Here is a 23956-nt window from a genome sequence, read left to right as displayed (position 1 = left end):
GCCCCAGAGTTCTGATCAGCATTGCTGTGCAAAAGACTGGCTCAAGGTCCCACATGAGAGACAGTGGCCTTGGAGTCAGATGAATGAGCGTGATCTCTCTCTCCCTCTCTCCCTTCCTCCTTCCCTCCCTCTCTCCTCCTCCTCCCTCTCCCCTCCCTCCCTTCCTCCCTCTCCTCTCCCTCTCTCCTCCCCGATCCCTCCCCTATCTCTCTCCTTGCCTCAGTCCCTTTCTCCCTCCTCCCCGCCCCCTCTTCTCTCCTCATGGCAGGCTCCGTGAGAAGAGACAATTCCAAGAGGAGATACAGGGGGAAAGGATGAGTCAGACAAAGGGTCCAAGAATGAATCCTACAGGGTAACAGTAACTAAAGTGTTCTGGCTAATCCGAAGCCATCAGGGGCTCAGAGATCCTGTGAATCAATGGACAAGGCATCAGAGACAGACAGGCAAAGGTGATACCCAACCCATACTGTCTCCTTACTGTCCAGAGGCTCACCCACACCATCAGCACCCCCCTGACAGCCCCTGGAAATGGCAGCTAGCTTTCCACAAGCACCTCTTGAGTCTTGGAGCATTGGTTCATTAAGCTCTTCTTTCCTTTGGTTCTGTTCATTCTGTGAGCCATATCCCACGTAAGTCTCTACTCTGGCCTAGGCTCTGCTTAGAATTACAAGAAGGCACTCTAAGTAGATCTTGAGAGGTTGGGAGAACGTCCTCCTGGGAAATATACTGAAGGAGCTTGCCTTGGTTCATTAAGCCTTACCACCTAGTGCTTGCTGGGACCTCCAACCAACTCCATTCATTCTCTTTCTATTGTCATAAGAATCCCCAAAGAGCTGGAATCTGGAGTCCATGGAGATAGTGGGACCTGAGGGGAGATTCAATATGGAAGCATTTGAGGGGCATATTGCCTCGTGTGTGTTGACACCCTCTGCATGTGATTTGAGGTTCTCTATTCTTCTGTTGATTTTACATCATAACTGACATTGACCTGTGGTTCAGAGTGGCACCTAGGAGTTCCATGGTACCTGACCTAGTTATCCCCCAACTTCATCATTCAGACCTTGGATAGATGAGTCAGATGATAGAGAGACTTTGTAATGTGTGATGGCCCATGAGAAGTATGTAATGAATACTGAGACCATGGACAAGAAAGGCAACAAGACCCAAAGAGCCCTTGCAGTGAGCTCTTCAGTGAGGCCAGGAACAGTAAGATCAACATGCCATAGGAGTAGGCAGAAAGCAGCCTTCAAAAACGAGGATCCTCAAGATCAGTCAGGCCTTGCACATGAGCACTTAGAAGGCGATCTAATATTTGCATCAGACTTTGGTCCACGTCAAGTGAGAGGTTTGTGGCGCATTCTCATTGATAACATTGAAATACCAGAGTGACAAAGTGCCCCACCCCACATCCCCCTCTTTTCAAATCCACAAGGGCCAATTATCTATACATTTACCTCACCTTGGAGTCTCTGCAGCCCTTTCAAGGGATTGATTGACCTTATCTGCTGAGATAAAACTCTTGTGTCTAGGGAAGTTTAGAGAGTGGAAAGATAGGGGGTGGGGTACAAAAGAGATGAATCTTTGAGGTTGGTTTAGTGTAATTTATTAAGACAGAGTTGCTTTGTGTACACAGATAAGCTTTGTAGAGGTAAACACAATATAAAAATGGGTGATTTAAGAAGGTACATCACTAACTATTTTGACTGCATTCTGTCACAGTTGTGATTAGAATGTGTCGAATTACTTACGGAGAAGGCTGCATATTTGTTAACTTGTACAATTATTACAAAGTGGATAGACTCAGGTCACAATTGTAGCCTACAGACAAATGGGAGCAGATGGAGTGACACAACCCACCTGTGCAGTTACCTGTGGGACAGGGCCAGAGATGGGAGGAGGGGGTGAGCAGGAGAGAGCCAGAGGGTTGTGGTAAGCCTAGCAGCAGCACTTCTTGCAGCCACACTTCTGCTGGCAGCAGCATTTCTGCTGGCAACAACAGCCCTTCCCACAGCCGCAGCCGCAGCCGCAGGAGCCGCAGCCGCAGGAGCTGCAGCAGGTGCGACGGCAGCAGCAGACAACCACAGGCCTGCAACAGCCACAGCAGCCACAGCAGCCACCACAGCAGCCACCACAGCCACCACAGCCACCACAGCTGCCACAGCCGCCACAGCCACCACAGCCACCGCAGCCACCACAGCCACCACAGCCGCCACAGCCACCGCAGCCACCGCAGCCACCGCAGCCACCACAGCTGCCACAGCCACCACAACCTCCACAACCACAGCAACCCATGTTGTCAGTTAGAGAGGACTCAGGTGCAGTGAGAAGAGAGACTCAGGAGAGGAGAGGGAGATGTGATGCTCCTCCTGCAGGGGGAGCCCCTTATGTACGCAGTCTGGAGAGGAAGTAAACCTGGCATCAGTCCCACTTCCTCAGCAGAAGCCTCACGTGGACCCTTGTGTACTTCCTTCAAGGAACCTTCTGACTCGAAAGGATTTGCTATGTTTAGCCTTTATTTTCTTTTAAGAGCCATTATTAATATAAACCAGCAAACAGCCATTGAGTCTCCTCTCTCTCCTGCTCTCTCCCTCCATTGCGGGTAACCCTTATTGTTGTAAAGGACGGGATGGAACTAGGCTCCTCCCAGATATTTTTTCCTTCCCTGTCATAGCTGTACGGGGTGCCGTACACAGACACCAGTCAGTGATCTGAGATATTTCTATCTATAGGCTAGAACACGCGGTAACTTGAAAGGGTGGAAATGCTTGTGTACAATGTGACTACACCCCACTCGGCTTGGGATATTTCTTACTCCTGCGATGTGAATCTGGATTCCGGAGGCCTCTGCTGCCCTCAGCGTGGGCCACGAGGACCACCGCGAAGGCATGATGCGTTCTACCAGGTTCCTGCAGCCGGGGTGATTCTTGACAAAGAGGTGCCTGCTCGGCATGAACTGATGCTGTGATGAAGAGGGCTGTGGACCTGTTTGCTCTTTCTGTCATGTAGGGGGTCTGCTCTGTCTCTTCTCGCCCTTCTGGTTTCTGCATGCGAGGCAGAGTCTCTCACAGATGACAGTTGACTATTTGGACTCCCTCAGACTCAAGGACTATGATGGAATAAATCTTTGTTGTTTTTTTTATAAGTCACCTAGTCTTACATCTCAGGCGTTCTGTTATAGTTCTGTTATAGCATGACGGACTAAGGCAGGACGCCATCCAATCTATTCAAGACAAGAATAGAACAAAAGGACTAGTAGCTAATTCTCCTCCTTTTGAACTGGGATATATATCTTCTTCTGCCCTTGGATGTTGTCATGACTGACCCTCAGGCCTTTGAATGATGGAACTTTTATACCATTGGCTCCCATGTTTCTTATACCATTGGCTCCTGTGTTTCTTATACCATTGGCTCCCATGTTTTTAATAAAATGCAACCCTATCACCATCTTCTCTGGTTCTACAGCTTGAAAAAGCCACATGAACATGTTGGCCTCTATATTATGTTACCCAATTCCCTTAACAAACCTCCCTTTGCATTTGGACATCCTGTTAATTCTGTTTCTCTGGAGAACCCTGCCTAGCTATTAGAATAAAGGTATGATCTGGGTCAGTAGCACTGTGTGTCTTGGGGTTTTACTGATGTGAACAGACACCATGACCAAGGCAACTCTTATTAGGACAACGTGGCTTACAGACTCAGAGTTTTGGTCCATTATCATCAAGATGGGAACATGGCATCGTCCAGGCAGGCATGGTGCAGGAGAGTTCTACATCTTCATCTGAAGGCTACTAGGAGAAGACTGGCTTCTAGGCAGCTAAGATGAGGGTCTCAAAGCCCATGTGCTCACAGTGATACACTTACTCCAACCAGGCCACATCTACTCCAACCAGGCCACACCTACTCCAACAAGGCCACACCTACTCCAACAAGGCCACACCTACTCCAACAAGGCCACACCTACTCCAACAAGGCCACACCTACTCCAACAAGGCCACACCTACTCCAACAAGGCCACACCTACTCCAACAAGGCCACACCTCCAAATAGTGCCCCTCCTCGGGCCAAGCACATACAAACCATCACACTGGGCATTCTTTGAGCAAATTTTTATTCTGAGAGAAGTCTTAAAGATGACTGCTGTGACTTAGATGTATTAGCTCACATCTGTAATCACCACGTTCAGAGGCCTAACTCAGAAGGATCACCAAACGGGTTCTAGGCCAGCCTGAGGTACACAGTAATGTCTCCGTCAGCCTGGGTTGACGAATACAACCTTATCTCAGATTTTCAAGCAGCAGTGGAGTCTCTGCCATGCTGCTACCCACTTTTCTAGGTCCTAGTTCAGAAAAGTGTAGTCTCTTTTTTGCTTCCCTCTTTTCATTTCATTATTCTTTCATTCCGGGACTTACAGAGTTCGCTCATGTTTTCCCTGGTGCCTGAAAGGCGCTCACCTCGCCTCAAGGCACTTATCAGCCATGAGCTACTTGTTGATCTCCAAACCCAACTCAAGAATGAGGCTTTCTCTCCTGTCTCCAGCTCCTTCCTCCTCATGGCTGCAGAGATTTGCAACATCAGAGAAATGCTAATAAAATTGTCCTGGAGCTAAAGAAAAGAAAAAACAGGAGGAGGGAGAAGAGGAAGGGGAGGAGGAGGAAGGAGACAAGAGGGGGCAAAGACATCTGTCAGAAGTGACTGCTAAAAATTACTCTCCAAACCACAAAGATAACAAAGAGGGTCAGTCCCGCTACCGTGGCAGAGACCACCTACATTTGCCTGGTTTTAGTCACTCTGTCTTGTCGATGAGCCCCTGTGCATAACAACCAGATGACTTCCGGTTGGTGGTGATTCACTTGTATTTGGGGAGATCATCATTTCCTTTGACTCTTTGATAGGTTTTTATCCTTATTTCATGGTAAAGACACTGTGATTAAAGTGCTTGAGTAACTGCGTCAGGAATCACAGGATGAATGTGCCATTCCTTCTCCTGATGTGCATCTGTTTCCAACTCCAGGGTTTGTCTATTTTCATTTTGTAAAGTCACACAGACATCTACTTTAATGTTCCTCAATAGTTCCCCATTGTGCAAACTTGGGGGAAGTGTTCCACGTAATCAGTAGGTCTTGAATCATCTTTCTCATGGCAGGAAGTGGCTCTGTGGTACACTGTGAGAACAGCATGACAAACCCATAGGCTCTTGGTCTGGCAAGAGGTAAGTATAAAGATAGGAAGAGGTGAGAGAGGAACCTCCATAAGCAACTGGGTGGATGCTGCTAACAGAATGGGGAGATAGCCAGTCTTGAGTTTTTATGGACAAAAGGACAAAATCATGATGGGGACTGTCAAACCCTCCACGTCAGTGCTATAGTACCGCTGGAGACAGGAAAAGGTGAGAGGCGGACAGCCCCATACCATCCAGCTTGGAGAGAACACAAAGCCCACTCTTAGGAATACAGGGACACTAGGAAGGTACAAATCCTTGGGTACCATGCTGAAGAAGTATGAGAAGTTTGGAAGTCAGTGAAAACTGGTGTTTCGGAAAGACGGTTGACAGGAGAACCAGGACTTGGGATATGAAACACCAAATAAGAATTGGGTTTGTTTGTTTGTTTGTTTGTTTGTTTGTTTGTTTGTTGAAGGAAGGGGCTATGTTTTGGCCTGGAACAGTCCAAGCCTGAGTAGGCAAATATGTTCTTCAACAGTTGATGGATTTAGGTTGTCTGTGTGCTGTGTGCCTTCTCTCACCTTCCTCAAAGTCTTCCCGCCCTATGAATCAGCGTTCTGGGAGTGTGCAGAGGGATCCGAATGTCTGCAAACACAGCACTCTCCACCACTCTGTTCATTCATCTCTCTAACTGGCTGCTCTTGACCCTTCTTAAGTGAGGGAGTGAGAGGGAGGAAGCAGAGGCACCAGACAGAGGACAGCTCCTGCAGGTACTGCCTGGAGGTCCCATGCCAAATATCTGTAGCCCCGGAGGCCACCTCAGTCCCCAGCCACCACACTGCATTGTGTCTGCTGCCATTTGTAACACTCCTGGCCAAGTCTGTGTCAATGGCATTCTACCCTGACATCACTCTACTCACATGGAAACACTATCTGTCCTCTCCCTGGAAATATGTCACTGTCCCAAACTTGTCTCTGTCTCAAAATACTACCTTGGAATTTATTTACTTTTATTTGATTTAGTTGTTTGTTTTGGGACTTTGCATGCATTAGACACAAGTCTACAATGGGTTATAATTGTAGGCTCCAACTTGATAGCATAGCGTATGCTATTTATATCTTCACGAGAGCATGTACATTGCTCAGAATATCTCTAAGAAGTGGGACATTCTCATAAGCACCAGTGTTTGACTCCTTTACCTGAAAGGGACTTCATTGATTTTTGTTTCATTTGTATGAGGAGGTCCCTTAGTCTCTAATTTTTTTTTTTTTTGGTTCTTTTTTTCGGAGCTGGAGACCGAACCCAGGGAGTTGCGCTTCCTAGGCAAGCGCTCTACCACTGAGCTAAATCCCCAACCCCTCTAATTTTTTTAAAAGTGTGTGTGTGTGTGTGTGTGTGCGCGCGCGCACGCGTGTGGGTGACACGTCGTGATGTTGTGAGTGCTAACAAGCTCATGCCAAAGTACACATTGAGGTGTCTTAGTCAGTGTTCTGTTGCTGTGAAGAGACACAATGACCAGGGCTACTCTTATAAAGGAAAACATTCAACCAGGACTGGCTTACGGTTCCAGAGGTCTAGTCCTTTGCTGTCATGGTGGGAAGCATGGTGGTGTGTAGGCAGACATGGTGCTGGAAAAAGAGCCGAGAGTTCTACATCTTGACCTGCAGGCAGCGGTAGACTGTGTACCATACTGGGCATAGCTTGAGCATGTAAAACCTCAGAGTCCATCCCCACAGTGACACACTTTCTCCAACAAGGCCACAGCTCCTAATAATGTCACTCCCTGTGGGCCAAGCATTCAAAAAGACGAGTCTATGGCGGCCACTCAAAGACGAGTCTATGGCGGCCACTCCCATTCAAGCCACAGGTCAGAAGACAACTTTTAAGAGCTAGTTCTCACCTTATATCTCGCTGAAGCAGTCTCTCTTGTTTCTGCTGTTGTGGAGTGTACAGGCTTGGTGGCCCATGGGCTTCCAAAAAGTTCTTCAACCTCTGCTTTCCATCTCAGTATAGAAGTACTGAGCTTATAGATGTGTGCTAAGGCACCTGGGGATCATGGGATCAAACTCATGCCCACAGGCTTCCAACCCTGGTCGTTATGCTGGTTCAGTTAGCTCTTTTACCCACTGAACCATCGACCTTGCCAGGGTTCCCTAGTCTTGATCCCAAGAAATCCTGACACACCCACTTTGCTATGTCTCTAAATCTAATCGGACATCAGACAGTCCCCAGATCAGCAGACCTCAAGGTGGGTCATTCCATGCAAATGATGTCATAGAAGAAGGGATAAAGTCTGTGGCTCCTGCTCCCTCTTCCAATTTTAACAAGTGAGCCAACCTTACACGTCCTCCTTTGTGCATGACTTACTGCCTCTCTTTCTGTGCCAATCTCCCATGCAATTAGTTGGAAACGTGCATTTCTATGGGTCATATGCATGTTCCAAATATATTTGTACAAAAGTCAAGTTAAAAAAAGTATAGAGAATTATATCAACTAGCTCCCCTGCCTCCATGTCTTCTCTGTCAGTTGCAAGTACCTGGATAGTGGTGAAGCTGCCATTCCCAGATTCTGCTTTTGATTAGACTCACAGGGAAATGGAATTACAATTTTTATCCTCCGTTAGTAACTCTGTGTTTTTTCTGTGTTTTAGAAGTGAATGGCTGAAAAAGCTCTTTCATTAAAAAAAAAAAAGGTGTTCCTCTTCTGCCTCTCTGATGGGAAAGAACAGAGGGTCCTGTATGCCAATACGATATCCACCCCCTCCAAAAAGAGCAGAAGAGGACAGATCTCAATGAACGTGACATGAGGATGTGTGTTAGAGTCATTTCACAGAGCTGACAGGTAATAGAAAGCCAATAAAAGACAGACAGAAATTACAGAAATCAAGATGCAGTACACTCAGAGGCTGCCCAGAGATCTGAAACTTTGATGCTTAATCCTAATAACAATGCCTTCCCTCGTAGGACGGTGTAGGTGTCCCTATAATTATTCAGTGTATGAAACCAGACTACCACATAAATTGCACTTAAAAAGAACTTTGATTCTATTAATTTTATTTTGCTTTTTTTTTAAGACAGGGTCTCACACAGCCCAGACAAGACTGGCCTCAAATTCACTTTATAGCTGGGAATGAGGTTGAACGTGTTCCCCTGTCTCCTGCGTGCGGGGATACAAGTGTGAACCACCATGCCTGGGTGTGAACGCATCTCTGAGGATCACACTGAAGGCTTCAGGAATGCTGAGCTAGCACTCTGCCAACTGAATTATGTCCCCAGCTCTCAATCTTTATTATCCAAAGGCATCTTTAAAAATCACATGCCAGCAGCAAACCACTGAACTGAGAATAGGTCCTCCGTTGAAGGAATCAGAGAAAGAACTGGAAGAGCTTGAAGGGGCTCTAGACCCCAAAAGTACAACAATGTCAAGCAACCAGAGCTTCCAGGGACTAAGCCACTACCTAAAGACTATACATGGACTGACCCTGGACTCTGACCTCATAGGTAGCAATGAATATCCTAGTAAGAGCACCAGTGGAAGGGGAAGCCCTGGGTCCTGCTAAGACTGAACCCCCAGTGAACTTGATTGTTGCGGGGAGGGCGGCAATGGGGGAAGGGTGGGGAGGGGAACACCCATAAAGAAGAGAAGGGGGATTAGGGGGATGTTTGCCCGGAAACTGGGAAAGGGAACAACATTCGAAATGTAAATAAGAAATACTCAAGTTAATTAAAAAAAAATCACATTAGACGATGACCAGAGTCCATTCAAATGTGTCTGCGCCCAGATTTATCTGCCTGTGAGCAATCAATTCATCTCAGGATGACCATAGACCAAAATCTCAACCTCCAGTCAGACAACCCATAATACCAAGGTCACCGGATGCCATTGGTTATCTAAACATGCAACCTATTTGTTAGTAGGGTAAACATCTATATAAATCATGGTTCAAACCCGGCAGCATGCCGGCTGAAGGCGGTCAGGTGTCGCTACTCTGCATACATTAGGGGTGCTATTTTGGGCACCTGCCAATCAACTTCCTGTTTCAGTTCTATTTTGAAAGATAGCCACTTGGGAAGCACCAGGGCCAATCAAAAAGATTTGTCAAACCTTCATTCGGTGAAAGATAGTACGGATAGTGCAAGAAATGTGCATTCAATTACTCTAATCTGATAGGAAAAATAAAAAGAAATAGAGAAAAAGAAGGAAGGAAAGACGTGGACTTTAATTAAGGCAGAAGTTGCCTCAAGGTGAAATTACTGATGAATATTAAGACTTAAATTGACAAATTCCCTCCAATTACATAATAAGAGGGGAGAGTCTTTCCAGGGAGCAGGGACTCGCTGTGCAGCCCTGGCTGGCCTAGAACTCACAGAGATCTGCCTGTGTCTGCCTTTCCAATACCAGTATTTAAAGCTGTGTGCCCACTGCACCTGGCCCTGGGAGGCTTTTTTTTTTTTTAAGATTTATTTATTCTATATAAGTACACTGTAGCCATCTTCAGACACACCAGAAGAGGGCATCAGATCCCATTATGGATGGTTGAGCCATCATGTGGTTGCCAGGATTTGAACTCAGGACCTCTAGGAAGAGCAGCAAGTGCTCTTAACCACTGAGCCATCTCTCCAGCCCCTGGAACGTTTTTTGAAGAAGAGCTTTGACTGTGTCTTGAAAGGAAAGCAGGGCATGAGGAAGTGAAAAGGAATTAGGAGCCAAGGGTCTTTGACAACGTCTAAGATTGTCCTGCATGAATTGGCTTTCCCCGCTCTGGTCACCTATGCCTCAATCTTCCTAGACCTTAATTTTCTGACAGAAATGATAATACATGCTTCAAAGAGTCACTGTAAAACGCTCAGGAAATAACACTTCTAAAACACCCATAACAGGGCTGGGGAGACCATGTCTTAGCTAGAGTTACCATTGTTGTGACGAAACACCATGATCAAAAGAGCATGTTGGGGAGGAAAAGGTTTATTCTGCTTACACTTTCACACTGTCATTCATCACCAAAGGAAGTCAGAACAGAAACTCTCACAGAGTAGGAACCCGGAGGCAGGAGTGGGTGCAGAAGCATTGAGGGTGCTGCTTTCTGGTTTGCTTCCCCTGCCTTGCTCAGCCTGCTTTCCTATAGAACCCAGAACTACCAGCCCAGCAATGGCACAGTGTGCCCTCCCCCCTCACATTTGAAAATGTCTTACATCTGGATCTCATGAAGGCATTTCCTCAATGGAAATGCTCCTTTCTCTCTGATGACTCTAGCTTGTGTCAAGTTGATATACAAAACAGCAGGTATAACCACTTAACTTAGCCATCGTTAGTATTTCCAAGTAGATCTCATAAAGAAAACAGTTTGCCTACAGCATCAAGTTTGATTCGATAAAGCAAGTAGAGAGTCAAGCTGGAAACAAAAGTCAATTCAACGTTTAGGTTGTTGAATTGTTGATGCTTCTTCTGCAAGTAAATTATACATTGCGGTAGGAATGCTATATATCTGACACGACCTGTGGATAAACTAAGAACTCAAAGATGGCACATCTAAATGGGTATGGGAGTGGAATTTCATAGCCATTCTCAATGCTCAAACACATTAAGTCTTACTGAAAATTTTGTTCACAATACTTTACACTTGCTTGTCTTCCCAGCAAGTTGTGAACCTGGCAGGGCCAGGAGCCAACACTTACCATCTTCTACCCTCAGTGCTCAGCTCAGAGAGAGCACAAGGGCTCGAGACTCATTATAGACCCTGAACAGATAAACACATCACTGGGAGAGAACAGGGAAAAATATCGGACACACACACATATGTATACATAGATATGTATATGTGTGTGTGTCCATAGCCATACCCATATCTTATATATACATATATTTTCGTGTGTGCAAAGTATCTATAAACCACGTATCACTTCTTGTGCATAAGAAACAGTAATAAAAGTCAATATATTACCTCGAGTGGTGGTGACAATTAGTTTTCTCTAGAATCATCACCTGGGAAACAATCATCAAGATCAGATTGGCCAGTGGACCTGTCTGTTAGAGGACTGTCCTGATTGCACAGGAGAAGATGAACTGAGTAGTAGGTCCGAGTGCATCACCTCTCGCACTCTTGACTGTGGGTGTGATGTGACTGTTGCAAAGTTCCTTTCACTTTGACTCCCCTGCAATGATAGCTTGTGTGGTGGTTTCAATGAAAATGGTACCCATCAGCTCATAAGAAGTGACACTATTAGGAGATGTGGCCTTGTTGGAGGAAGTGTGTCACTGAGGGTTGCCTTTGAGGTTTCAGAAACTCAAGCCAGGCCTAGGAGCTCATTCGAACTTCCTGCTACCTGCCAAACAGGATGTCGAACTCTCAGCTCCCCCTCCACCACTGTCTGGCTGCCTGTGTGCGGCCATGCTTCCCACCACGATGGCAACGTGATAGCCTCTGAACTGTAAGCCAGCCCCAATGAACCATTTCCCCTCTAAGAGTTGCCGGGGTCATGGTGTCTCTCCACAGCAAGAGAAACCCTCAAACAGGTTATCACCTAGAATTGTGAGCCAAAGTAACCTTCTGAGTTGCTTTTTGTTATATTTTATCACAGCAACAAGAATAAAACTGGGACAACTTGTTACTAAGGAAACCAAGAGAGAGATCACTTCCCTGGGGTAGACCAAAGTAGAGGAGGTTTTAAGGGGAAGGAAGATGGGATGCCGGCTAAAATCACGACACCCCTAAACGGCCTTTGGTATAGGAGACAGAAGGGCCATGCCTTTGAAATCTAGCTACAGTCACACCATCTCAAGAATGTCTCCTACGCATCTACCTTGGAATCTGGAAGAGCAAGTTGAAGGAAACTCTTACGGCTGTCGATGTAGCTCAGCGGCAGAGCATATGCCTAGGGCCATTATTTTGAAAGGAAAAGATGACTCTTGGGACGTGGTGGTGCATCCCTGTCATCCTAGTACTTGGGAAGTAATGGCAAGAGGATCAGGAGTCCAGGTTCATTCATACAGGGAGTTAGGGGCCAGCCCGGGCTACATGAAAGTCTGTCTCAAAAGGAAAACAAAAGAATCTATTCTTCTAGATTAAGCATGCACCTGTGAGGTACCGATAACAGCTGTCCCCACCCCATACCACCCACCCTGCTAAGTCAAAAGCAGTAGTGCACTCGTGTGAGCCCCGAACTTCTTCTGAGATGAGGAGGAAGTAGTTACAGTGTGGCTTCTACTACGGGGAGAGACCCAAAGGACACGTGGTTGGGTAGGGAAGGGCAACATGACAGCACACGCATGCATGAAACTTGGGAGGGCGGGAAATGGGGAGGAGGAAGTAAGAAGTTGGAACAGTTCCGAACTCAAATGCTTAATGGTGTAGGAAGCAGCGTGGGCAGAGCTTGGAGGAAGAGAAACCCGGGGTTCCAACAGACTGACTTCACTAATTCTTTCAGTTTCTTTATTGCTCCAGCCTCAGCCTCCTTTTTGTTGTTTTGTTTTGTTTTGTTTTTCAAGACAGGGTCAATCTAGGTAGCCCTGGCTGTCCTGGAACTTGCTCTATAGGTCAGACTGGCCTCAAACTCAGATTGGTATCCCGAGTGCTGAAATTAAAGAGTGTACCACCACTGCCTGCCACTGCCTGCCTCTTTAGGTTTGTTGGAAGAACAGATACTTGTGTGGAGAAAGAAGGGCCCAGGGAAACTTCACTCCTTCTCCTCCTTTCTGAACTGTACAGAGTCAGGATGCAAAAGGGAAGAGGGGCCTGTGCATTGCATGGTTGGTGAGTTGGGCTCGACATGGGATTTAGACATCAAAGCGGGCTTCCACCTTCTGGAGGACCATAGAGAGTTGGTGGGTTGGGAAGAGATACAGGTCTCTCATGAGATTCGCCTATGAGGTTTGCCTGTGAACTCAGCAGATGAGAGAGGTGATCCACAGACACCAACTGAGATCAGAGTCACGTGACACCCCCACCCATCATCCACCCACCCCCCTCCCCACTCCCTGCCAAATGCTACTGGGTCAAAGCTGCACACATCCCCCTTCCTTTCAGCCCCACTCTTCATTGTTTATTTAAGAAAGATGTAGGGGACAACCCTTGGCCACAGAGACCACTGGGGAAATGTTATCCTGGGCGGCAGCACACGGGCTGCTCTTGTCTAACCAGCAGAGACGCATGTTGGTGGTCGGGGGCCAGTGTGAAGAGGAGGCAGGAGTGAGGGCATCAGAATGAGACTGGCAATGCAGGGGACAGAGAGTTGGCAATGCGGCGGATGAAAGCATCACACGGGAAGAGAGTTTTGAGGCGTGTCAAGTTATTTTATTAGGGAATTTAAGGCATGAATGTGAAAAGCACCAAGTACAGTCAGAAAACATTAAAGCGACTAAATATAAGTCTGAATACTTAGAAAAGATTAAAGACTTACAGAGCCTGCCCTATGTAAGGTCAGGGTTCCTAGCTGGCTCTGGCTACATCCAATTAGCTCACCTGATCGGGTCTTTGGTTGTGCATCTGTCTCCTGTGGTCTGGGTAGACGCATGCAGAGCTAGACAAAGCTTGAGGTTCACAAGGCACAAGGAGATAAGACGGTGATAGATGGATGAAGGGAAGACGGGGGAAATGCAGCAGGTCACAGTATGGCCCCCTATTCTCCTGGGCAGAAGCAGAGCAGCTGACTCTAGCAGCAGCACTGCTTCTTGCAGCCACACTTCTGCTGGCAGCAGCCACACTTCTGCTGGCAACAACATCCCTTCCCACAGCCACAGCCACAGCCACAGGAGCCACAGCCGCAGGAGCTGCAGCAGCAGCGGCGGCAGCAGCAGACGACCACAGGCCTGCAACAGCCACAGCAGCCACCACAGCAGCCACCGCAGCAGCCACCGCAGCCGCCACACCCGCCACAGCCACCGCAGCCGCCACAGCCGCCACAGCTGCCACAGCCACCACAGCCACCGCAGCCACCGCAGCCACCACAGCCACCACAACCTCCACAACCACAGCAACCCATGGTGTCAGTAGAGAGGACTCAGGTGCAGTGAGGAGAGAGACTTAGGAGAGGACAGGGAGATGTGATGCTCCTCCTGCAGGGGGAGCCCCTTAAGTACCAATGCTGAGGAGAGCCAAGGGGAGCACATGACTCCTTTCCTTGTTGTTGTTTATTAGTTTCTACAGGAAAACCTTGAATTCCTCCTGTATATTCCCCTGTCAGAAAGCCTAGTCATTAAGTCAGTTGTTTTTCAGTTTGTCCATCCCTCTCACTGTATATTTGGAAGAACCGATACCTGTCTCTAAGAGCAGCCGGTCCTGGAATAGGCATACTATGGAGGTGTATCTGCCCATAGACATTTTCCTCCCTTCTATTTCTCATGACACCTGTAAGGGAAGGCTCCTTGTGGCCAAATCTGGCAGAACCTGTCCTAAGGATGTAGCTTCCACCATCTGCTGTGGCCACCATTGGTCTGAATCTCAGTTGAAAGGGACCCTAGGTTTCTAGGTTAGTGGCTGTGTCATCTATCTAAGAGGATGCTCTGAACTCATCAGGGAAATTATTAAGTCACCCTCAGAGGAGAGATCCACCATCCTCAAAACCCATCTTCCTCCTCAAAACTCATTCTCCTCATGGGGCTGATGCTTCTAGGTCCTGTCTCATCAGATACCACAGCAAATATGGAGGTGGAGTGGGGTCTCAGAGGGCCCAGGAAGCCTTCTGTTTAAAGCAAAAGCAGAAAACAACCAACCAAACAACCAAACAAAGCTCTCTGCCTGCAGAAAGTGGGTAATCACTCTTAGGCCTCCCAGAGTTTGGATGACAGAATACTAGCCACACAGGATGGTGAGCATTGTACACAGAAAGAGCCCATATGCTTAAGAAATACCTCATTCCAATGAAGCCACACAGTTTTTCTGACTCTGGGTTTAGACGTTCTCATTTGTCATGTGTTCATTGTCTGAGGAGAAATGGTAGGGGATGCTCTGTGCCCAGACTGTGCGACTTCTGGACCTGCCTTCGGTCTAGAGCACTGTTTTTTCTCTTAGGGTGGCCTCACAATCGGATTTTGAAAATGGATTTAGAAAGGCATTTTGCATGGTGACCACCGAGCAGAGAGGCTATAGAAAAGCTATCCTCTGTAGATCTCTCCTGAGAGACACAGCCAGAATACAGCAAATACAGAGGCGAATGCCAGCAGCAAACCACTGAACTGAGAATAGGACCCCATTGAAGGAACCAGAGAAAGAACTGGAAGAGCTCGAAGGGGCTCGAGACCCCTTATGAACAACAATGTCAAGCAACCAGAGCTTCCAGGGACTAAGCCACTACCTAAAGACTATACATGGACTGACCCTGGACTCTGACCTCATAGGTAGCAATGAATATCCTAGTAAGAGCACCAGTGGAAGGGGAAGCCCTGGGTCCTGCTAAGACTGAACCCCAGTGAACTAGATTGTTGGGGGGAGGGCGGCAATGGGGGGAGGATGGGAAGGGGAACACCCATAAAGAAGGGGAGGGGGAGGGATTAGGGGGATGTTTGCCCGGAAACTGGGAAAGGGAATAACACTCAAAATGTAAATAAGAAATACTCAAGTTAATAATAAAAAAAGAAGAAAGAAAAAGAAAAGCTATCCTCAGACAATCCAGCTTCAGAGTCTGTGACCTTGAAGAACACCGGAGACCTCAAAGAATACTCGGCTTATAGCTTACACCTATAGCTGTTTGCTGTAGTGAGGGGTAAAATTAAAGGTGCTGGAGTGATGGTTTCCCAGCTAAGAACACATATGGCTTTCTTTACCTGAAGACGCACAAACCTATGTACCTTCTGTCCTACCCTTCCCATGCCCATAACCTTCTTTCTCATTTACAGAATCCCCAATTCTGGGAAGATTACAAAGTGTCTGCTACCTGAAAACTCTGACATGCTCTCTTGTTACCATGAGGTCTGTAAAACAGCCTGCCTTTTCTCCTCTTTGCCATTCATTAGACAGCAACGTCTCTCTGCTCCTGCCATGGAACGCTGGTCCCTCTACCTGTGTTCTCGAAGCTACTTCTGAAGGCCTTTTAAGTCTTTCACCTGGCATCTTCTTTCCTTCCCTATTCCCCAGATCCCGACCACTCTAGATGCTATAAGCAGGCCCACAAATTCCTCCCTCTTTCTAGATTTTCACCCGCAACAAAGCCTTTTAAAATGCCATTTCTCCTGCCTTTAGTTCAGCCCCCACCAGCAACTGCCTTTATCAGTCACAATGTCATCAGGCATTGTCAGAGAGAGAGAGAGAGAGAGAGAGAGAGAGAGAGAGAGAGAGAGAGAGAGAGAGAGACAGAGAGAGAGACAGAGACAGAGAGAGGAAGAAAGAAGGAAGGGAAGGGAAGGGGGTTGGAGGAGAAGGAGGGACAAAAGAGGGAGGGGAGGGAGAGACGAAAGGTGTTTACTCTAGATGGCAGAAATGAGAATGGTGACAATTAGAAAATAGGGGTTACATTAGGAAGCATGAACGTGGAGAAAGGCAATTAGCAAAAACAGGTGTGGTTATGTGTAGTAGAAATGTTGTCTACACTAAAGAAACTTGCCACCCACATATGAGAAAGTGAATCAGAACCCTCTTCTCACCAGTTACAAAGGAAGGTATGTGAATTTACTAAAGTCTCAAAGCTAAGACTTGAAACTGAATCCACTGGAGGAAAACAGGAGGATGTTTTCAGACATTAGCATTTTAGAAACAGTTGCTGTGTCTTTAAAAGAAAGAAGATATAGCCCAGTGGTGGTGGTGAATGCCTTTAATCCCATGTCAGAGTCAGGCAGACCTCTGAGTTCCAGGACAACCTGGTCTACAGAGAGAGTTCCACAACAGCCATGGCTACACAGAGAAACCTTGTCATGAAAAATGAAAACAAGAAATAATAGAAGGAATGAAGGAAAGAAAGGAAAATATATTTCCCAGTGTTAATAGAATTGTCCTTGGAATTAGTGCATTCCGTGACTTATTTCTTGCATGCCTTTCAATATAGTCTTCTCCATATGTATCTAGCCAAGAATTTTGATTTTTTATGTTATTTTTCCCTGTCTTGAATAGCTCCCCCCTCCCCAGTTTATGTGTAAGGGTTATATGTGTGGAGGTGTATATGTATCTGCATGTGTGTGTGTGCACATGGTGTGTAGGCTCATGTGGAGACCAGAGGTTGCCATCTGTCTTATGGTTTCTACTGCTGTCATGAGACACTGCGACCAGAAGCAGCTTGGAGAGGAAAGAGTTTATTTCATCTTACAACTTGAAATCCATCAATCAGTGAAGTAAGGGTGGGAATTCAAGGCAGGAACTGATGCAAAGGGCATTAGAGAACTCTACTTATTGGTTTGTTTCTCAATGGTTTGTCTACTCTGCTTTCTTAGGAGTACCCAGGCCCACCAGCGCAGGGGTGGTACTGCCCACAGGGAGCTGGACCCTCCTATATCAATCATCAATCAAGAAAATGCACCATGGCCTCACCCACAAGCTAATTTGGCAGGGGCATTTTCTCAGTTGCATTTCTTCTCAGATGACCCCAGCTTGTGTCAGGTTTACATAAAAACTAGCCAGTCCATCTGATCTTCCTTAGTCGCTCTCCACCATATATATATATATATATATATATATATATATATATATATATATATATATATATATATATATATCAATGTAGAGTCTCTCATTTAAGCCCAGACCCCAGCTTGTGTCAGGTTTACATAAAAACTAGCCAGTCCATCTGATCTTCCTTAGTCGCTCTCCACCATATATATATATATATATATATATATATATATATATATATATATATATATATATATATATATATCAATGTAGAGTCTCTCATTTAAGCCCAGATCTGGCCAATTCAGTTAGTCTAGATAGGCAGCTTGCTTAGGGGATCTTCTATATCCTCTTATGTGCTAGGACTGTAGTGTTCCACCCCACCCACTGCTTTTCGTGGGTGAGAGGGATCCAAACATTGATCCATCTTTCTATCCTTGAATGGCTTCTTTTTAAAATAAAACTTTCTATTTAATATATAGGCTATCTTAATTGATGAATATTGACTTTAAGGCTCTTTCCTCTCCAAAACTTCTTACCATTAATATGTGAACATAAAACTAAGGCATGACATCTTCCTCTGGGGTGCCAGTCCTGACTGGCAAGGATGAGGAAAATGTTCATCTCCAGCTGAAGTGAAAGAAATCTCATTCTCAAGCAGACAGAACAACATGTTTATTAAATATTTCAGACAGTTCACATTCCATTGTTGAAAAGGAAGTTGAATCTACCTAAAACTGCAGTTCAAATGAAGCTGTGTGCCCTTGTGAGGTGAGGAAGTAGCCAAGAGCAAATAAGTGTTCATCACGGAGACCAAAGCATCATCAAGGAAGTGACTGTAAGCCTTATGCTAAGCCAAACATTCAGACCCCCTTCTCTCTTCAGTCTCTCTCCTCACTTCACCTGAGTCCACTCTACTACCATGGTTGGCTCTGGCTATGACAGCTGTAGTGGTTGTTGCATCTGTAGTGGTGGCTGTGGTGGCAGCTGTGATGGCTGCAGCTGCTGTAGCAGCTGTGGCTGTTGTGGCTGTTGCAAGCCTATGGTGGTCTGCTGCTGCACCTGCTGCCGCACCTGTGGCTGTGGCTCCTGTGGCTGTGGGAAGGGCTGTTGTCAGCAGAAGTGAGGCTGCTGTCAGAAGGAATGCTGCTGCTATCGTGGCTGTGGTCTCTGGTGTCTTTGCTAGGATGTCCTTGCCCTGTTGGTTGGTCAGCCTTTCTCCATGTTTTCCTACTTTCTTCCCATGACCCAGAGGTCATTCCCATGCATTCAACTGCTATAGTATTGTAGATTAATAATAATATTGGTGGGGGTGTTTCTGAACAATGAGGCAAATAACATTTTCAATGGATAGTAATGGAATCATGGTCCCTGCTAAGTGCTTCAAGAACCCTTTCCTGTAACCATTCCTGTATATTTCCAAGCATCTCTTTTGTGTTTTTATCTACTATCTTGCTGAAACAACTCTTTGTAGTCTATATATTCATCCACAGTAATTACAGAGTCCTTGTTGGGAAGAATTCCCGCTATGGTCAGATTTGCTTCTTTTGTGACCAAAAGCATGCAGAGATACACTATGGGCAGAAATACTGCTCACATGTAGGAACAAGTCTGGAAATAGCCTTGCTCATCCAAGTTCAATGTCCCTTGCCTCATAGTTTGGGACACTCATTTCTATAACTACAAAAATGTCATTACTCATTCCAAAATGTCTACACCTGACATCCACTTTTGCGTAGCAGTGAAAGAGCATGAACGCAGTTTGAGTTGCTATTGCTTGAAAATAATAGTGACTAGGCTGGGGACATATGTGCCAAGTAGGAGCATGCATGTGGGAATGAGGACTTGAATTCACATCTCCAGCACCCACAAAAAGCTGAGCATCCCATGTGCACCTATAACCGCGGCAGAGGAGAGTGGGATTAAAGACCGAAGAATCACAGGGCCTGCCAGTCTAGCTCAAAAGAAAAAAACAAAAGACAAAACACACGAAGACCCCTCCAGACTCAGAGGATTGTCTCAAAGGATGAGGTAGAGCATAGTAGAACAGGGCATTCAATATCCTCCTTTGCCTCCATGCGAGCATTGGTGGGCACACAGGTATGTACACCTCTGTGCGCATGTCTCTCGGCTCTCATGGATTATGGACCTGAAGGTCCAAGAAGGCAGTAGGAGCAGAGACAGCAGCGGGTGGGGCAGTGGTGACTCAGAAGTCCTGTGAGTACTTGCAGTGAATGACACCAGGGCCAGCTAGCTATCAGGAGGCAGAGAACTTTACTTAGGGTGATTCAAGGCTTATAACGTTTTGGAAGACTAAGGGTAGGAACATTCAGGACAGGCAAAGGTCATTAGATGAGGGCTTAGAGCACCAAAATGCCTCATTTGCATTGGAAAGCGTTTTAAGAATCTCGGGTGCTAGCTGAACAGGTTTTATCAGAAGAAAGGAAATTGATCCTGTAATCTAATTGAGGCCATGTGGCGTTCCTCAGGTGAGGTATGTAGGAGGGCTTAGAATCCCCTCCCAAGAGAAGGTCAGAGGAGTCTCTGTCTCTGCTAGAGACATAGATATTGCACAGAGGCCAGAGACAACCCAGTCATCGTGGGCTTCAACCTTAATTAACAGTTTTCCCCATGCATATTCCCTCACACATGTACCATACATACTACATAAACACAAAAGTAAAAATAGTTTTTAAACTACACATAAATCTATAATGTATCAAAATTAAAAGTTTGAAAGAAATAAATTTAGAAAAACTTAAAGCGGTGTTCATAATCCAGCATGTAGAAGACAGACACCCAAGTCATCCTGCCAGCTCTTAGCCCGCCCCACTGGCTCGCTGTCAGCTCTATGACGCTCCTGTACTTAGTGCTGTCATCTGCATGTGCAGGTTTGAATTCCTCTTTCGCAAGTGTATCCTTCTCTCCTACTACCATCAGTTTCTGACACCACCCTCTATGTCTGCTAAGCACTTGGTGGTGCCCTCTCCACTGCCCTCCCTCTCGCTCTCATCAACAGCTGAGGGCTGGGCCACATCACATCACACCCACAGTGATCCCTTTACATTTTGCATTTACTGTAAGTCATTTCAGCCAAAAGCTCCCGGTTCCACCCACTCGGCACAGAGTGCCCTGCCACCCACTCTTGCCTTCCTTGCACTCTTCAAATGCATAAATCTTGTGCCGTCTTTAATATTGTTCCCCAAACTACTTCCTCTGATTTTCTCAGTCCTTTGCAAAACTGGCTCCTGCTTCACTTGACAACATAAAATGACCTGTCATTGTCTCAGTCGGCTTTCCTGTCCATCTCATCCGAAATTGACCTTAAGATACATAATGTGCACACTCTGTATTTGTCTCTTTCTGAGGCGCTGTTCTTCCTTTATTACCCAACTTCCTGGTGCCTGAAGATCTCTGAGTGTTCTGCAGATAACCTACAGGATGAATACAGGGCAAGCAAGTCTGAGAAGTTTCTCACCAACTCTCTTTTTCATCCTCCATAGTCAATTGTCCTTCCCCTGGGCTGGCATCTTTTCTTAAACAATCCCAATGTAATTCTTGATTCCAAGACCTTGAAGTGCTCAATCAAGGAACCACCATGGGCAGTCTCAAATTCCCAGCCCCCTTCACAGTAAATGGCATCCATTAAGATTTAATGAGTAAATGACTTCATCCACTTTCTACGGAATGACACCAACTGGTTGCTGTCATCAAGAATCCACTTAAAGCCACTTACAATGCCAGTGGTGATGTGTACTGAGAGTCTTAAGTGGTGCACTTGGGTCAGACACAGAAGACCTCATTAAGTACATGGCTCAGTTGTGTCCCTAGGCCACAGAAGACATTCTATATAAGACACTCGCACAAGCAGCAAAGCGACAAGTCATAACTTCTAAAAATACCTAGAATCGGGGCTGGGGATTTAGCTCAGTGGTAGAGCGCTTACCTAGGAAGCGCAAGGCCCTGGGTTCGGTCCCCAGCTCCGAAAAAAAGAACCAAAAAAAAAAAAAATACCTAGAATCCAAACTATTTGTAAGAAGCACTGTCTGAGAAAACAGAGTCTCATGAAATGATGCAATAAATTTCATTCAGAATGAAACTATGTCCAAAGGAAGGAATGGCCAGCCACATGTCCTCTGGGCCACCAAGTCTCCCAGAGGTCAGCAGAGTAAGTGATAAAAATTTGAAGAACAAAGACCTCTTGAAAATGTTTTTGTTTCCTGACAGTGTGATGTCACATGGGTGAGTTTTGTTTTGTTTACAGAATCGTGTGTGTGTGTGTGTGTGTGTGTGTGTGTGTGTGTGTGTGTGTGTGTTTTATGTGTACCCTGTGAGTGCAGGTGCCTGCACTCTGGAAAATTGTGTCAGAGACCCTGGAACTGCAGATGTAGGCAGTTGTGAGCCACTCAATGTGGGGCTGGTAATTCAATATGGGTTCTTTGTAAGAGCATCAAGCATTTCTTTACAGCTGAGCTGTTTCTCCAGCCTCTACCCTGCTGCCCTCAAACACTAACTGTGACCCTCCAGTTTCATCAGTTTCTTCTGTTACTGCAACTTTTATTGTTAGGTAGGTAGGTAGGTAGGTAGGTGGATGGATGGATGGATGGATGGATGGATGGATGGATGGATGGATGGATGGATGGATGGGTGGGTGGGTGGATGGATGGATGGGTGGGTGGGTGGGTGGGTGGATGGATGGATGGATGGATGGATGGGCGGGCGGGCGGTCGGCAGAAAACTGAGCTATGCAACACACATACACCTCCAATGTCAAAAACCAGATGAATAAGTTGGGAAATGGGAAAAGAATTTCAGCGAAAGTCTAAAATGCCAATCAACATGGGTGCTTTGTCACTCCCCATCTGTTTCAACTAGTTTCTGCAGGCCACATACTCAGCCGCCTGGGAAACTTGCTCTCGGCCAGCATGTATGTAGACAGTAGATGGTAATGCATCCTCAGGCCATTCAACTGCACTAACCCCAAAGCCATCTTTGTTCGGCTGAACCACCAGACTCTTGATGCTAAGGAGGGACCAAAGCAAGAACCAAGAGACATACCAGTTTTCAGAAACCTGGCTTCAAATGGTTTTTTTTTTTTCTTCAAGGAAGATGCTAATGGTATATTCTTTTCTCTTTGGGTCACTCTGACAGAGAACAGAATAAAGAACTAAAAACTAAAAACCATTGAAGAAAACATAAAATAGGTGTCTAGGGAGCATGCTAACACAGCAGGTAGGACCAAAATCTTCATCAATCTCCACAAGAGTCAGAGGACACTTTTATCCAGAAATAACCAGTTGGTAATTGTTCATAAGACTGTGGGAATACTGTGTGGGAGACTCTAATTACCACTGGAAGCGCTAAGAAGCCCTTTGAACCCGAGGTAACCCAACAGGCTGAGTGTTATCAGGTGAACAGTCCAGAGTGAGTAGGGAGACTGTCACAGGGGGTGGTGCACTAGAAAAGGCACAGAGCACTGCAGGGATGACACAAAGACCCTGGGATAAGGGACCCACCTCATTCCTCATCTTTTCAACACTGGTACCTTGGAAGGACTCTTTAATGGGGGCAGAGGACAGTTCCTAAAGATATGGTGAGAACAGTATATAGATGTCTGGTCAGTGGTCCTCAGAGCCCCATAAGCCTGAGTCTTCCCTTGGCAACACTAGAGGTCAGATTTTTTTTTTCCAAAGAGAGATCCCACTTAGCTTTTAGATTGCTAAGTGAGTTCAGTGAGCCACAGAACCACCCATTTGAATAAAAATATGTGGTCCCTAATGTACATTCATTAAGGGGATTATCAGTTTGTAAAAGAACAGAAGTGGGTTTTCACTTGGTTTGAAGGTTGTGTTTTCCCTAACTTGATGAAGAGATGTGTGATTTCAGTGAAATCTAGTTCCCTCATCAACAGTCCAGCAGAGGATGCTAGAATTCTAAAAGTGAATAAGAACATACAGGCTCAAACCTTACTCTTAAAATGGATTCCAGACTATTCTTCCTGAGGAAACCTTGAAGATAAAACCCATGTCAGTCATTTAAACTAGTTAAGTGGCCAAATAGCAGTTCATACATTGCAGTTATCCCTGGTGGAGGACATCTATCCATCTAAATTAATTCTGATGGCAATAAAAAGTTAGTATCATGATCCACATCTTACAAAGAGAAAAATGTATAACTGGTAACTTACATAAGGCATCAAAGACCTGAGCTTCCTGAGGTGCACAGCTGGGATTTGAATCCATATTTAAGGGTTCAACAGTCA

General features: G+C 46.0%; 2 protein-coding genes across 2 annotated transcripts; both read right to left on the bottom strand.

The window, feature by feature from the left end:
- Positions 1 to 1509: 1509 nt before the first annotated feature.
- Positions 1510 to 11673, bottom strand: LOC134480401 (keratin-associated protein 5-2-like). Its single transcript, XM_087568168.1, has one exon. It carries the CDS (start codon positions 2290 to 2292, stop codon positions 1936 to 1938), a length of 357 nt encoding a protein of 118 aa, XP_087424294.1. The 5' UTR covers positions 2293 to 11673; the 3' UTR covers positions 1510 to 1935.
- Positions 11674 to 13225: 1552 nt separating this feature from the next.
- On the bottom strand, positions 13226 to 15479 carry LOC148003808 (uncharacterized). The gene has a single exon (XM_087569022.1). The coding sequence runs from the start codon at positions 14138 to 14140 to the stop codon at positions 13811 to 13813; it is 330 nt and encodes a 109-aa protein (XP_087425148.1). The 5' UTR covers positions 14141 to 15479; the 3' UTR covers positions 13226 to 13810.
- Between the last annotated feature and the right edge of the window lie 8477 nt (positions 15480 to 23956).

This window comes from Rattus norvegicus, chromosome 9 (genome assembly GCF_021556685.1).
Source record: "Rattus norvegicus strain SHRSP/BbbUtx chromosome 9, alternate assembly SHRSP_T2T, whole genome shotgun sequence".
NCBI lineage: Eukaryota > Metazoa > Chordata > Mammalia > Rodentia > Muridae > Rattus > Rattus norvegicus.
This window is presented reverse-complemented; position numbering and strand designations above follow the sequence as displayed.